The sequence below is a fragment of the Enoplosus armatus genome, chromosome 4 (genome assembly GCF_043641665.1).
Source record: "Enoplosus armatus isolate fEnoArm2 chromosome 4, fEnoArm2.hap1, whole genome shotgun sequence".
Lineage (NCBI taxonomy): Eukaryota > Metazoa > Chordata > Actinopteri > Centrarchiformes > Enoplosidae > Enoplosus > Enoplosus armatus.
This window is the reverse complement of record NC_092183.1, coordinates 22,563,471-22,580,518: the sequence shown is the minus strand read 5'-3', so window position 1 is coordinate 22,580,518 and position 17,048 is coordinate 22,563,471. Positions and strand designations below refer to the sequence as shown.

General features: G+C 42.3%; 1 protein-coding gene across 1 annotated transcript; it reads right to left on the bottom strand.

The window, feature by feature from the left end:
* Nucleotides 1-3,708: 3,708 nt before the first annotated feature.
* Nucleotides 3,709-15,837, bottom strand: LOC139283837 (dual specificity testis-specific protein kinase 1). Its single transcript, XM_070903878.1, has 8 exons — nucleotides 15,658-15,837; nucleotides 15,137-15,258; nucleotides 12,577-12,625; nucleotides 12,028-12,177; nucleotides 6,095-6,268; nucleotides 5,425-5,508; nucleotides 4,423-4,509; nucleotides 3,709-3,813 (listed from the first exon to the last, which is right to left on the bottom strand). The coding sequence occupies exons 1-8, from the start codon at nucleotides 15,835-15,837 to the stop codon at nucleotides 3,709-3,711; spliced, it is 951 nt and encodes a 316-aa protein (XP_070759979.1).
* Nucleotides 15,838-17,048: the final 1,211 nt, after the last annotated feature.

Here is a 17,048-nt window from a genome sequence, read left to right as displayed (position 1 = left end):
CTTAATAAAGGTTTGAGTCATCTGGTTGAAATGCTATTGTTTAAACTGATTTCATTTTCCAACCAGTCTGAAAGCACATGTTGATGGCTCTAATGGACTCGGTCAGGGCTGGATTACTTACCAGGCAAAGTGGGCAACTGCATGGGGGCCCCAGAACCGAAGGGGTCCCAAAAACCCCAGGTTGACAGTGTGTTATTTGGTCATTGCTGATTGAATTGTCCAGGAGGAGTGCTAAACCTCACGTCGTACTTTTAAGCCATGCTAGCAGCTCTGTGGCTCTGGGGACGTCAGTCGGATGGTTGGTCGGTCAACCTGAAATATCTCAACAACCATTGGATGGATTGACATAAAATGTTTTATACAAACATTCAGGGTGAATTGTACAAAACTTTGGCCACCGTCAGGTCAACATTTCAATTTGTGCAATACTTGGTTTATGACCAAATACCTGCAAAACTAAAGACATTCCCATTGGCCTCAGCTGTGCTTATTGGTGCTTGTGTTTAGTGAAAGTAGTGTAGTAGTAGTAGTAGTGGAAGTAAAAGTCAAATAACTTGAATAGGCTTACACCACTCCCAGTAAAGTTTTTACTGTCTGTAGAGGTTTGAATGGATTGAGCCAAAAAAAAAGAATTATCAAATGAAAATGATGTAAACAAAGAGTCTCACTTATATGGGCTAATCTACAGGACCAGTGACAACTTGAAAGACCACAACCACAAGAACCATCCCTTGACATGGCTATATATAGACATAGTGGTCCTCCAGTTGGTTTGTGGAAATGAAAGGATGCTCTGAGGCTTCACTGGATGTGGTCCTCTGGTCAGCACCCTGGAGCCACATCCATCTCGACATGCTGACAAACGCTTGCATGTTCACCTCCGAGTGAACCAAAGCCAATGGCCAGTCCAGTCAAATCCCATTTCTCGGTCGTGGAAACAAACTGACTTGCATGAAAATGTCCCAATCAGGTCGTCCAAACGCTTGAAGACGTAGCCTCCCGCCCTCGAGGACCTGGATTTCCTTTTAGCTCTTGTTGTTGTCAAAGCTGAGAGTATCTTTGGAGTTCTCTATTGCGTTTGAAAGGGTCATTAGCTGTTGTCTATTGTCCAGCTGAGGCCTGAAGCTGGAGGGTGTTGCGACACATGATGGATGGGGTCTGGGTTTGTGCTGGAAAAAAGTGCTGGTTCCGGCCTCAGTGTCCAGCAGGGGCTCTCATGATGGGTCATTGTGGAGCCGAATTAACACAAACCTACTGTACAGAATACACGTTTAGATATTTGCTAATTAATACATCATTCATCATACTTAATGAATACTTAATGATGCAAGCACAGTAAGCATTTCACTATTTGGTTTGGTTTAATGCGTAATGTTACTTCACTGGTAGCAAGTCCCATGTAAATACAGTACAAATGGTATATGTGCCTCAGTTTTCTGTATAGTTTACACTGTAGTCCGTTTTCTCCTCATTTAGTTTATACTGACCTGAAGATATGCATTGTAGTCACATTGTGATACTTTGATACTGACAAACAAACTCAGATTTGTGAAGTTATTAGTTAGTTCTGTTTTATGGCCCAGTAACTTTTGTTGCATTTTATAAATTTGGTTTCCTTTGGCCGGTTTATTTCTACGCAGCTGCTGTAGGAATGAACAAATATATATATAAATATACGGATTCATTCTGTTCAAAAAATGCAAAGGCTTGAGACTTTGGGACTGGACACGTCCCTCCCTCTTCTCCCAGTAGGAGGCACTGCTAGACACCTTTGGGTCCCCTGACAACAGCTCAACCTGGGGTCGTATAAAAGGGTCCTGTTGCCTCGCACACAGAGGAAAGCTCACAGTTCTGCTCACAGGGTCCTGCCTTTCAACGATGCACCACAATGCAAACAACCCCGTATCAATGACATCTATCTGTTTAATGTGCAAAAGAAAATACAAACTCTGAGTAATATATATAAGTTCCTTTCTTAATTAAGATCCAGTTCAAAATCAGTGCAACCCTGTGACATCATTACCATCTGATAGTAACAGCTCCTGTAGCTCTTGGGGTCAGGCTGTGGTCACTAGCTGTGCTCTGACTGGTGTAGGGGCCGTGGAAGGTGGCGATGGGGCCCCTGGGTTACCCGCTACAGGGTGCTGATAGAGAAGCGTTACATAGACCAACCACAACATTTTTTTTTTTACTCTCCATTTATCCACTGCTTTATTATTGATCTCAGTTAAGTGAATGAGGAAAGTCATGAAATGGGACTGAAACATTGTTTTCCAGATTTTATTGAAGCAGATTAAATGAAAAAGGGTTCCATTAGTTTTCCATGATGGAATGTGAAAAGCAGATTGACGTTTATACAGTCTCTCTGAAAAGTTACAGATTCTTTTTTATCATTTGCCTTTCCAGGCATTCTTCTCATTTTCTCTGTTTTCCCAGTTCAGTTTTATTTCTGTGTGTAAAAGCCTGCAAGGGTTTCAGTGTTTCATTCCATTATTCTTTCTTTTCATTGTTTCTTATCACTTGCGTAAAGCTGTATCTCTTACTGTTACTTAACTGTTTCCTTCAACAAAAAAATAGGATGGAAAGCCAAATGCTTTTGTAAGAGTTTTTTTTTTGTAGCTGCCTGAAAAAAAATCAGTGAGACCACCAACAAACCAGGAAGTAAAGAAACCAGAAAGTATGTGGACCCTTTCAATCCCCCCCAAAAAACAGGTGGCAGAATAAAAAAAAAGAACAGAAAAGCTTAATTATTTACACGCACATGTTCAATTCAATAACTTCATAAACTCAGAAAAAGAGCGACAAAATGCGACAAAGCCAAAAGGAGATGTGGACGTTAAATTGTGTATATCACTGTTGACAACAACCACCCTTCAGTGACGCCATTGTTGAGTCATTACGCTGAATGAGGACTAAAGGCCTAAAACGTGTTTTCCTTGTTCCCAAAAAGCTGATGTGCGGGAGGTTTTTTTTCAGTGTTATTCAAGAAAGAAATATGATGTTACGTAAATAATAAATGGCTTAAAACAAGCCCGACATTTAAAGTGATCATGAATGGGAGCTGTGAACTTGAACACGCATGTTTGAGGTTAAGTTAAAATGTCTTCGGCTCTGCTTTCTGAAACACTTTTGTGTCTTTTATGACTTTTATGATGTCCAGTGATCTGTTTGTTCAAGTCCCAGTAGGGAGCAAAGCATTGTCTTTTCTGGCGAGTCCAGAGCCTGCTTAATCAAAAGGGAACAGGCGAGCAGATGGAGGAGACAGGAATTACATCGACAGACTTGATCATCTGTTTCGTCAGTTGCAAACAAACCACTCACAAAGAACGGAAAGGGAGGATAAGACCTTTTAGTCAAGCAAAGACATGCGTCAAAAAAGAAAAAAAAAACATACTGTATGTTCACTCCCACGAGGCAAACTGCTATTCATCCGTACACAAATGTGTCAAAGCAACGAGAAGTCAGGAGAGTTTCCGCTGAGCCTCCAAAAACACATCTGGTATTTCTGCACCACCTCAGTTAAGACAAGTTCAGCCTGCCGGTCATGTGTTGCGCAGTGGAGGAGGGTGATGCCACAGAGGGTTGAAATATTTTTTTGTTTTGTTTTGCTCAGGTTCAGTCCAGCTTCCTGTCCAGACATTGGCGAGTGATCCCAGACACTCCGGTCCTGTCGCTGGATAGTTAAGGGGGGGGGGGGGGGGGGGGGACTCAGCTCGTGGTCAGATCTGATTTGAGCGGCGGCTCCAGGCTCTCAGCGACTTCTCCCAACTCATCCAGCAACTCTGTGAAGGCCGGCCGTCTGAAGGACTCCAGCTTAGAGAGGAGGAGAAGAGAGTGTTGATCAGTATCACTGGTATCACTCAGTAGCAACACCGCCCTGCATTCAAACTCCTGCTTCAGTGAAAACACATGTCAGTAGCAAAATAACTCTTAATGCAGATTACTGATTATTACACTATATTCTTGAATCAGTTGTGTAAGTAGCATTCTGAAGCTGCAACTGGCCGCTTATCATGTGTTTTGTACGTGAAATCTTAATCTGTAACTTTTGCTGCAAGCATGGTTAAAATATTCAATTAAAGTAGCTAAAAAAAATTTCTAAAAAACCCCCCGCCTCACTAACGAAAGATGCATGCATTATGGAGCTTGTAGGATCCAGGGTTTTTGGAGCTCATACAAGGGAATAAGAGTCAGGACATGTCAGCATTCTGATTTTGATCATCTTTTTAAATTTCAAAACTGATTTTTTTATCATTTATTCTGGAGTGCTGCTTTAACCTTTAACTATAATTCTACTTTCAGTGAATACATTCTTCCATGCCTCCATATATTGTACTCAAAATGACAATTACACACATTATACTGTTCAATAAGGCAAGAACAATGCTGTAAGCTTACATGTAACCTCTTCTATCTACCTACCATACAGCAGCTGGCTGCCAACTCCAGGAGACGCTGAGGACAGTCAGCCACCAGCTCCCTGAACGCGTTCACATCCAGCCCATAGTCCTGGAATAAATTGGCATCAACAGTCAGTGCAAGCATGGCCACACTATAGTATACATTTCACTACACTACACAAAGATGTGTCATGTGCAACGCATCCATGTACTATAACTGGAACAATGAGCATGTGTGTCTTTTTCACAGCCTGGGATGACTTTAACAGCACATGTTAACATAACATATGCTGCTGTTAACATGCAGTCTGTGGGAGGAACACTCATTTGCGTTGGCTCATACATGACACATTAGACAGGGTTTGACTCATTGACTCACACTGACTCACTTTTTAGGTCAGTATTTACCGTTAAAGACTTCTATAAGCCTCACTTGCTGTTCCCCCCCCTGTTTTTATGCTAAGCTAAGCTAAGCGTCCCCTGGACACAGATTGTTATCAAACAAATGGTCTCATATCAGCACTGAAATTATTCGTTGATTAACAGAAACTTTAATCTGAGATAATATTAACTCAAGGTTCACTTACTGGCTTTTTCCCGGGGGCTTTCGACCTTAACATGAGAGACTGTTACGTTAAAATGTCCCCCACATATTCAACCACTTGTTATCATGTGACTGAAGGTCTGGACTTAGGTCACGTGACTCATAAGCAAGTTCCATTCGATGAGGGCCATGGAATACGGTCAAAAGCTCAGGAAAAAAGCAAGTGATTGAACCATGACCTTTAGAGTATTGGTGAGTATTTTATCACGGATCAATCGAAATTGCCACTGCAATGTTCCCTGGTCCCAGCTTCTAAAATCAAGCAATGTGTGTCACCTTGAGTTCTGTGATGGGGACTTTCTGACATTTTCAACACAAAATTGATATGACATCCTTTTCAAGATTGTGTGTTGGTGTGTGTGTGTGATTGTTCTCCCTTTGGAAGCAGCCTGATGTGATAATGGGCTTTGTGAGCCCTACCTGTGTTCTGGGCAGTATCTCTGGGTCAGCAGGGATCCTGGCCAGGATTTCACAGAGCACAATGCCAAAGGAGAAAACATCCACCTGGAACAAGTCAGATGTGATGCAATCATTTAGGTTGACTCCGAACAAATGCACCATAAGCAGGATTTTGGATTTGATCCTCTTTTAAGAGTCGTTCAAAAACAACAATTCTTTCCGAATCTAGCATCACTATTTTTGATAATCCAAGCTTCTCACTTGTGATTATTTTCTGCTTTTCTTCCTCTTATGTGAAAATTTTGGGGTTTGGGCGCCACCTTGGGCTTTAGAACAATTGTAACAGGTATTTTTCAGCATTTTCTGACATCTTATAGACCAAACAAATAACAGATGAATCGAGAAAACGACCGGTAGCTTAGTCGATAATGAAAATAATCATTATATTCTAACACTTGACACTTACATGACTATTTGAGAGAAATGCTGTAAATGCTTTTTATTTAAAATGATACTAGAAGCACATTCATTTTCTGTCTCTCTCTTTGTCGCAGGTATGAAACGTTACAGTAACCACGTGACTCCGTGTTTTCAAAGTATGTCAGTACAACATGAATGAATCTGTATCCACTGAAAAAGGAGCGCGTGTAGTAGAAACGGGAGTGCATGCATAGTAGACTTTGGGTGTTACCTTGCGGTCGTATGGCTCTCCTCGGAGCATCTCGGGGGCCATCCAAAAGGCTGAGCCCACGAGTGAGAGCTTCCTGCCGGGGTCTTTGACAGGCGGCTCCACCACTTCCCTGGCCAGGCCGAAGTCGGTCACCAGGGCCTCCCGACCCCGAGATGTCACCCGGATCAGACAGTTCTGAGAAACACAAGCAGGGGATACGAGACGAGAATAACAGTGAGACGGGTTAATACAACTGCAGTGTGATATGTTGCCAGCAGAGGGCAGCGTAAGGTTGGTCATCAACAGTTCCTTTTGTCCACTTTGTCTTTGACTTTAAAAAGTCTTGATCTTTGAATGTGCTTCCATGTGTTCCCTGGAAAGTGAACATCTAGCTGCCAGACAAACAGTCTCCGTGGTGTCTCCACTTATCAATAGGCTCAATAACATCTGTTGTCAGCACCTTTCCAGTACACTAAATAATTCATCCGGACCCCATGTGAAGAGACTCAGTACACAACAGAGACCCAGCGTGGCTGCCTGTGTGGTACCGTGTGCAGGGAGCGTAGCCTCCATCGCTGGCCGGCAGATTTTTATTGAAAAGTTAATAATCTCTGTGGAGGGAGACAAAGCATCGCTCAACGCTTTTACAAGCTGAGAGCTGGAGGTGTGATGAGAGGCAGGCAGTGGGAGAGCTGTGGTTGCATAACAACAGTGGGTGGCCCGAAGTGTGTGTGTGTGTGTGTGTGTGTGTGTGTGTGTGTGTGTGTGTGTGATGCATGTGTATAAATGTACATGTTATAGAAAGGGGTGGGTTGCTGACTGCACCAAACAAATATTTGCATTCTCTGTTAGAGAATGCAAATATGAAAATGCAATTTAAATCTTGTGAGTTCTGTTTCTGTTTGTAGGGTGTGTGTGTGTGTGTGTGTGTGTGTGTGTGTGTGTGTGTGTGTGTGACTGGGTGTGTGTGGAAGTGATGTCTCAGCATCTGGCTCCCATTGCTCTCCAGAATTCTTTTCCATCCAGTAGCCTGTCATTACGAGGCTCTCCTTGGAAAAACTTCAGTCCCAGAATCCAGCTCTAAATTTAGCCCCGGCCCCTCTCTCCCAAAGGGAAGCAACAGTTTGGGGAACAAAAATGGAAAGCGTTAGTAGATACAGAGAGAGAGAGGGGAAAAAAGCAGCCTGTAAGCACTAATTGAAAGGGGCCTCAACTTTTCCAGGAGCTTAGACTCTGATTCGAGTTAACTTGGAGAGTTACTGAGGCATATTCACAATGACTGCATTGGTTCAGGGGGCTTTGGAATGTAATTTGCCTTTTGGACGTCCTGAAACACTGGCGTCAGAAGCTTCACGTGTCCAGCCACTTTACTGGATTTGCAGGGGATGACTTAATCCCAGTAAGGAAGTGCAAAACAGAGTTCTCTCAACTTTTAGGCCGAGCACTTTTACACTCTGAGTCTCTAAAAGAAACATTTGTACAGAAAATTTCCGTTTTTTTGATCAGACTTCTGTTAATGTATGGCGGTTGTTTGCCCATCCTTTTATTGATAACTTTATATGTTGGTTTACATATTATCATTATATTATAACAAAAATGAATAGCTAATGTTAGCGGCCACGCACTTCATGTTGTTAAAGCTGCATTAATTGTGATTTTGACCACCTGACAAATCCAAAGTCCAATATTTACTCTCTTTTCAGCTCCTGCAAAAAGAAAAAATTGGCTCTTCATCTGCCCAGCAGCTAACTTTGTCTGCTGTTCGGAGCAGGGCAGGTTGTATACAGCGGGTTTGTCAAAACTTTAGATTTTTTGCTGAAAACAGCTGCCTGCCATGGCCGGAAACCAGGTTAATGACAGCAATGAGAGTGAAGTAACAGCACAGCACACCAAAACAATGAGCTAAAAGATGCTAAAACGCTCTGTTTTAGCTGAGGGGAACTACAAAGTCAGGTGGTAATTCTCTGTGGGAGCGACCCCTTTCACATTATACATTATTATACTGAGTTGCCAGTTTAAGCCTAGTTAAAACTAATGCAGTCTAATACAACAGTCCTGTAATGACCTTCATTTGGGTTATAATGTTCAGCTTTTGTTGAAACTGTTAGAAAGGTGTCCATTCAACTGTATGGTCATTTTGGAGGCTGTAGTTTGTGGTGTTGTTGAACTTGTCTTGTTTTATACAGAGAGGTGTTTCTGGGTAAAACAGGGTAAAATGTCCTCATCTGACAGGAGACCCTAACCCTTATTTGCATGAAAATAAAATGTTAATAGACAAACCTGGGCATTTTTTGACAGAGAAATACCAATGCCAAAACCTTAACATAACCTTAAAGCTGCTATTTGTCTCTTTCAGGCATTAGGGGGCGCGGCACGTCCATGCCTCCGCTCGCATCTCATCATCGGGAACCTGTTCTCGGAAAATGCAACCTTGAAGCTGAAGATTAAATGAAATTAACAGCGAGAGGATCAGTTGGGATGAGAAGAGGGAAATTATCCTTTAGAGAGAGAGCTCACGGGGGACTCTGGGTAGAAAGGGCTTCCACGCTGTGCAGGAAGTCAACAGGTTGGAGAGAGCTTTGGAGAGCACTGAATCTAAAGAGGAGGTTGCGACCAGCTCAGGAAGTAACAAGGAGGAGAAAGTGGTCTGCCATCGCGAAAGTCTCAGTATCCAGTTGGAGGAGACTGAAGGAGTGCAAGCGCGTGGAAAGAGGAAGGCCAAAAGATCAGAACTGCCTCCGAAAACCGCTGGAAGGAAGTTCAAGAGTCGGAAAGCCACCGAGCTGAAAGAGAAGTGTGAGGAGCTAGAACTGGAGATCAGAAAAAAAAAGGTTTCAAAACTAAAATGATGGCTCTAACCGAGGACCATCTGAAAGCCTTGGTCCGACAGAGCTACAGGGACGATGTCCTCAGGCAGAGTGAGATGGCACTCTGGAAGAAAAGCTGGCCTGGAAAGAGGAGCGAGAAGAAAGTCCGATGACCAAGAACACTGCTCAGAATGCCCAGCTTCAGGTAACCTCTTTAGCCCATCATTTTGCTTTGAAATAAAGGCTTAGTGAATTTGCAGGAGGTCGCTTTAACAAAGAGGAAGAAGCAGGGATTCTTGAGCCTCAGGAAGAAGACGAAGCTGGACTTCAACAGGCCTGACAGCTGTCCAGCAGCATTCCTAGCTTCTATGTAATATTGTAAATAGTTCACACATTCAAATAAACAAGTCAGCTTTGAATCTCGGGCCTCTGCCTCTTCCTGTACACAAGAGGCAATGCAGTGTGGGGGGCCAGGACCCCAACACGACGAACCCCAAGAAGTTTGTTTTAATCTGCATTTCTTTCAGCTAGCAGCATCTGTAGACCCACCACTCCGGTCCAGACAGAAATATCTCAACAACTATTGGATGGATTATCATGACATTCATGTTCCCCTCAGGATGAACTGTACTAACTCTGGTGATGTTATGACTTTTCATCTAGCACCACAAACTGAACTCTGAACTGGGAAAGACTGGTTTCCTGCACCTCACCACTGTAGAGAAAGACTGCAACACAACTTGAAGTCAGAAGAGACAGACAATCCTCTGAGGGACTTTTTTACTAGCTTATATTTTTAACAGTATCTGTGATTCAGTGTGGCTGTGTGTGTGTGTGTGTGTGTGTGTGTGTGTGTGTGTGTGTGTGTGTGTGTGTGTGTGTGTGATGGTTGTGTTTTGATTGAATGAATTGTCTTGAATATGGAAGTTCTCTCTTGCAAAAGAGATTTTGACCTCTTTTTTTAAAAAAAAGCTTAACTAATAAACTATTGTTTTACTGATGTAATTACTGATTAGTGCAGCTTTAACTTCTATCTCCAAACCAGGACAACTCATTCAATTATCACCATTCAACATGGGTCAATATTATGGATGGCTCAATCCAGTTTCTGCAGCCAGAGCGTGACGTAAATCAGCTATGGCCGCCGTGTGAATAAAGTGAATTAGAACAGGACCAAATGAGATGCCTCGGGGTGACGTGCGTGGTGAGAAGGTTGGAGGGGGGGGGGTTCTCACACGAATCCTGTGTGCATTTGAGTGTCAACAAGTTATGTGTGTAGCAACAGCACTTAGTTAGCAACAATCTATTAACATGACAATAGAGCGACTGTCATGTTGCTTTGTCCTTTTGCATTACTGACTGTTTCGTCTGGGAAGCCTGGCAACCAGGGGGAGACACACAGCACCTACACAGAGTACACACACACACACACACACACACACACACACACACACACACACACACACACAGACATACAGGCGCAACCCACGCATAGATATTGTGGATGAGGATCTGTGATGGCTCACTCTGCAGGATTGCTACAGTCAATAAATAAGGACTGTCTCAGTCAGTAAAATGTGTTTTTACTGTAACGTGTAATGAACCACAGTCACAGACAAGATGGAGATCAGCTGAGCTACAAGAAAACAACTTGATATTTTACCAACAGATTAAAAAAACAATTGGGAACAATATAAAATGTGAAATGTGAAAAGGACGCAGTTAAGAGTCTGGAGAAAGATTGACAACTAGTGATTTAAGGAGAAATAAGTAAAGACCCAGATTTTACTCCAAATCAAGTTGAAATGCTTTTTTAAAAAATGGTCTTAAAAGAATTGAAATATGTTCCGGCCCACAACGTTATTGTTGTGGTTCACTCTCACGGCTCTCGTAGCGTCAGTTTCAGCTGCCGCAGGCAGCTGTTTTCAGAGAAATGATAATGTTGCTCCGTGTCTGCTGATTGTGCACGTCAGCAACTGTTTGCTAACAAGTTCGCCGCGTACAACTTCAAAGATGATGATATGTAAATGTTCTCAACTCATTTCCGCTGCCCCCAAGTGGCCAAAAGCAATCACTTAATGCAGATTGAAAGACACTGAATAACTTGGTGGGATACCTGCAGAAAGTCCGTGTAAGGATGATACATATTTAATTAAAATCTTTAAGATTTCGGCTCTGAGACTTAAAACTAAGCTGCAGTTATGGTAAGAAATAACAAGGGAAGTGCAAACCAGGAACAAATTGAATTTAGGTTCGACTTAGAATTACATGAAAGAAGATGGAAGATCAATTAATTCATAAGAAATAACAAGGGAAGTGCAAACCAGGAACAAATTGAATTTAGGTTCGACTTAGAATTACATGAAAGAAGATGGAAGATCAATTCATCAAAAATAATGAAAAACAAACATATGCCTGAACTTAAGACATAATAATTCAATGTTACATAAGAAATGAATGTGGGTTTTTTTTTCTTTTGTTTTTTTCTTTTATGAGATGCAGAAATCTGAATCAGTGTATCATTCATTATTGAGAGTTGGGGTTTACCACAGCCACACACAGTGTGTCGGCTAGTTGTGTTGCTGCAGAGAAGCATAGCACTTCGCCTTTTTCTTATTTTACTGCGACTGTATACACTTTCTTTTTTTTTGTTTTTACTATGGGACAAGCCCAAGGCATTTGGTCATTAAAGAGACTACAAACTAAATGCTAATTACATTTGTGGGAGGAAACAAAACATGTCCTGGGAGGCTCTCTTAACCCGCGGCCTACTTCCAGCTGTGCCATCAGGCCTTTTGAATCCACAGAGAGAACTCAGTCACTCTGGTTTTTTTTGGGAAGATGTTTTGTTGGGTAAATAAAGATACAGGTGGGCATTTAAAGACAGGCTCAACTACTTATATCTATCTCCTCTTGGGTCTTGTTAATTTCTAGGTTTATGTTTACTACACATGCGTGTAGTAAGAGGTGATGCTGCTTTACGTCTGGAAAGCGATGTATTAGATCTGCCATTTATGTGGTCTTAAGTGGAAGGGAATGTAGAGTAGAGTATCAACTGACAGCGTACCCCTGTGAGGCCTCTGCGGTGGTGGTTGTGACAGCACACCGGACTGTTTCTGGAGTGGGACAGAGAGCGGAGGGTCTTACCTTCGAGTTGAGGTCTCTGTGGTAAATGTTCTTGTAGTGCAGGTAGATCATTCCTCTGCTTATATCACAGGCCAGGTCCACCTTCTCTCTCCAGCACAGGGGGACGTCTTTCCTGACCAGAAGCTCCTCCAGACAGCCACCATTTACATACTGAAAACAGCCAGAGCGTCAAAATAAAAGGCTCGAAAAAAAAAAAAAGGAAATTAGGAAGACGAAAATATATGGGTTCATTCAAATTTAGCGGTAAAAATAGTAATAACGCATTTGTGGAATTTCATACACTAATATGCGGTTCATACAGGTGGACAATACAAAAATATTAGATTACGTGGCAGCAGAATTTCCTCTGGCATTACCCTGAAGCAATGAACACGGCTCTGGTGACACAATCAGCGCCTGACTCAACTTACACACCATTTCATTATCAACTCATATCAGTGTAGTGTGTTGTGCTTTTCCACACTCAGAACAAAGCCAGCCTGAGAACACACACAGGAACGATGACTCACAAGGCGCAAGAAGAAAGGAAAAAAAGAACAGGACGCTTACCTCTAAGATCGGATAGAGTTTGTCTTCTTTGACACAGATTCCCAGATATCTAGAATAAGAGGGAATATGTTTATTACTTGTTCCTTATGAGTCCTTATTATGTGTTATTATGTGGTATAATTAATTTCAATATTTTAGGGGATTTAAGATGGATTCAGAATCAGAATCAAAAATACTTTATTGATCCCCGGGGGGAAATTATACAATTGATTGGACTACTCTAAGGATTGCCAGGAATTTTGGCGTAGACTCAGGATTCATTGTATCAATTTTGGTGATCCCTTCGTGTTCCACCTCGCACTGAAAAACCTTGAAGACGTAAAAACTTTAAAAACGTGTAGCAAATATAAAGTCTCATTTACAAAAACAGCTGGTCACTGTAGTTTTTGGCAAACGTTCCTCAGACAGGAGGAAATAGTGCATTGAGGGAGGGACTATTTTCAGCGGTGGATGAATCAACATTTGGGGCTCTAGTGAGTATTTGGGGCGGCAGGACGGTGTAAGTGGGATTGAGTCAAGACTAGAGTGTGTGGCACAGAGGAAGAAGATATATCAGGCTTTGATGCACACACAACACTTAAAGTTACTTAGTAGATACATTCATTGCTGGTTTGGGTCTTTTTATGGAATTTATTGACCATAAGAAAAACAGAGAATATCACCAGACTTACGCTTTAAGCTAATAGGGTTTGATACAGTACACCGTGATGTAATACAATTCAAAACGTTGCCTTTGGTTCCGCCATAAGAAGTCATTGTGTATGTTGAATCATGGTTGTAAAGACAGACAGAAGTCTTCCATACCATCTACAGTAGTGTAGAGGTATAATTAATAACATGCATTTAAATGTGTGAGTTTTTAAGTAATTAAGAAATATTTTGCTTAAATATCACATGAAAAACAATTGACCTGAGTGACCAGTGCCTTTTCTATTGTAGATCACAGCTGATATGTAAAAGGAGAACAGTTGAGCAATAATATTGCGTTAGGCCCTGGGAACAATGACTTCATCAAACATAATGCACACACACACACTTCGTGTTTGGTGTGTACCAGGCACTAACTGTATGGACACTGCTTTCATCGCAGCCTGCCGCACTGTGAGCAGATAAGCCGCACTCTGATAGCCTTACCGCTGTGACCTTGCTAAATGGCTAAAATAAGATTGCTTAGGCAAACATTATGTCTGCCTGGCTTCACACCTTATGTAACTTCTGCAGATGACAGGGTCAGTGTTAAATAGCACCAAGGCTTCATTTCATTTGTGTTGACTTGAGCTGTAGCGCTTACTGTCAGCCACAGCAAGGCTGTGCTTCAGTCATGTTACAACTACCAAACTAAATACAGTAAGCAGTACCACTTAATACTTAGTACCACTTTACATTAAGTTCTTCAAGGACTTTTTGAAGTTGCGCTAATTATTATTGTTTTTTGGGTTTGTTTGTTTTTTTACAAACAATGGATCAAACTAGATGTAATGTGAAAGGGAGTGATGATGAGCTCAGAGAGAATTATCCCCCAGCCTCACCGCTCTCATCCACCTAGTTTCCATCCATCAACATTGTTTTTACCGGAAGCGTTGTGATAAGCCCACTGACTGCCTACCCAGCAGCAGACAGCAGACTAGCATGCGAACATAGTGGAGCACTTGGTGGAGACTAAAACATCATCAGGTGACTCCAAATGATACCTCCAATGATGTTGCTCGCTGGCCCCAAGTTGCCAAATAAAGCAATAACTGCTGCTTTAATTACATTATTGGAGTAGCTTTATATAATAAGGACATATTAATAATATAAATAATATTTAGTTCCTATTAGTTTCCATGTGGCATTAAAATCAAATGGCTCTTGAGAGCTTGCTCGAGTCGTACAATCCGTCACATTGGACATCAGGTCTGTGCTGGGTTTTGTCCGAGTCATAGTACAGCAGCGAGGGCTTCAAATCAACCTGCAGTTACACTGCACCGCCGTGCAACAACTGTGTAACTACATGGACAAAAACAGTTTAAGTCTAAGTGGAAAAAAAATCCATACAGAATCATGGTGTTCACTGTACAGAAAATTTGGGAAAAATGCATCTGGTAATATAAATCACACCAACATGGTTTGCAAAATGATTAGCTGTAATAGAACATGCATCTGATGTGCAGTAAATATGCAAAAACCTGCAAAACCACTGGTATGCCGGTTATATAGCTTTATGTTGGACATTAAGCAGATTTTAATCTCTTGACTGAATTAAATTTAGAGGATTGTGTTGATTTGGCAGAAATACGCACGCTCGGAGTGCTTGTTTTCAGTAATTATCAACATGTATAAGTAAAAGTACGTTAAAAAGGTATTGACCTTACTCTGCTCTATAACTATGGTAGCCATAAATACTGCTACCAAACTACAGATTGTGAAGTGGAGATGTGGGGGGGGGGGGGGGGGGGGGGGGGAGTGGGAGGGTGTAGAGCCTGTGGAGAGACGGAGGAGAGAGACGGAATGTGTCGTGAGGGCAATCAAGCAGTTTCTTTTGCTTTAGTAGAACTGAACCCATTGGACAAAACCGCACCTGACGATGTTGGGGTGGGAGAGCTTCTGCAGCAGGCTGATCTCTCGCACGATGCTGTCCTGGTCCACGTCGTTTTTGTAGATCTTCACCACCATCACCTTCCGACTGGTGCTGTGCATCACCTGGCAGACATTGGTGGTGCGTTAGATTTGAACATCAGTCCAAAATCAGAGAGTAAGCTAGCTTTCTCCATCTCACTCAATCTGGGCACATCAAAGCTCTGACTTCCCCCACCACTCATCCACCATGCGGCCTCTTTCTAGCTCATTTCATCGGGGACAAAGCCTAAATGTATGAAAATCAGCTCTTCCAGTAGCTCTGCTCCAGCACTGGTGTCACATTAGGCATTATGTAACGTCTCAGCTGGGGATGAGTATTGCGCCCCCATGGTCTCCAAAGCTGGTGGGCCAATCACGGAATGGCAAGAATGTCCCAATTAGTGGCTAGAACAAAGCAAGCTTTGATTGCAGCTCACACGTAGGCCGGCAACAAGGCAAAATGGGGGGGGGCAGAAGGAATACCTTATAGACTTTGGAGAAGAAGCCACTCCCGATTAGCTCAGCGGTAAAGTTTTCCCAGAACTCCAGTTTGCGGACGGCGGTGCGGAGCTTCTGCCAGCGGTCCACATGGTAGTACTTGTCTGAAGACTCACCGTACAGGGTGGGGCTGGTGGGCTCTGAGGACACGTCCACGTCACACATCCTGGAGATGTCCGCTGGGGGAGTTGAGACACATAGGCACGGGTTAGACTGAAGCTGCTAAAAAGGTCATAGCTTTTGTGCTTTAATTATTACAGAAAAGTCAGTTCTCCTTTATCTCTTCTTCCCCATCTTCAAAATGTGTTCATATTTCAAATGAAAAAGTCCAATATAATGGAGGTGAATGGAATTCTACTGCCTTATACAGTAGTAACGTTAGCGTGACCTTTCATTCTCAAATATGTTTTAAGACTAAGTGGCTTGCGCTCGAAGCAATTCAAGCATATTATGCGTTAAACTCAAAAACCACATGACACTCTTTTTAGACAATTGAAATGTCTTAATTGTCATGGCATGGTCATGTGAGACCTTAAAACAATCCATGACACGTTTCAGCATCAAGATTCCTTGGAGTTTTCTTGCGATCTTTGAGTCTACACGTATCCCTGTCCCGAAAAAGGGACAGGGAGTACCACTAGAAATGAGAAAATACGTTTCTGGTCAATTTTGTGAACCAACCTTTTAAACTGAGGGGGAAAATCAGGTGCAACATTGAGTTAAACCTGTTTCAGATTGAATGTGATGAAGGGCTATCTGGATCGTCATGTATTAAGATTGACTGTTACTCACTCAGAGTTTAAGATCCTCATAAAAAAATGACATGGCATTGTATTCTTGCCAAGGTGGAATGGCCATTGGACGAGCAACATATCTATATCTACATTTATATCTATGTATAGTATAGTATGGTATATACAGTATCAGTCCAACGATACTTCAAATCATTTCATTGCACACGGCTGCTAAACTGATCACGCCAACACAAAAGGCCGTTCAACAATCAAAAGGGCAACTTATGCATTTAACAGTATGAAACCGACCCTGGATGAAAGAGAGGCTCACAAAAGGTCCAATTTCACTCTCCCACTTATTAGCTGCATGGATGAGGGAAAGTGCCTCCACTTTACGGAGTGAAACAAAGACGGTGAATAATGCCAGGCTTAAAATAGAGGCAGGACTGATGGATAACAGGGCTGGTCACTGAACACAAGACACTTTCCGGGGTGGTTAAGAGAGCTGTTTGTCCTCAAGAGAAGGTATCTCATCTCTGACGAGGGCTAAAACAAAACACGCATTGTGCAGACAGAATGAAACAGACAGATAGTAAACGTGCAATGTTCTCCTTCATATAATCTTCACATCTACCACACTAT

Coding starts and splice junctions, on each gene's coding strand:
- LOC139283837 (XM_070903878.1), bottom strand. CDS start 15,837: ATGTGTGACGTGGACGTGTCCTCAGAGCCCACCAGCCCCACCCTGTAC. Junction 12,626..15,136: donor TCCCACCCCAACATCGTCAG/GTGCGGTTTTGT, acceptor CTCTTATTCTAG/ATATCTGGGAATCTGTGTCA. Junction 4,510..5,424: donor AGATACTGCCCAGAACACAG/GTAGGGCTCACA, acceptor AATTTATTCCAG/GACTATGGGCTGGATGTGAA.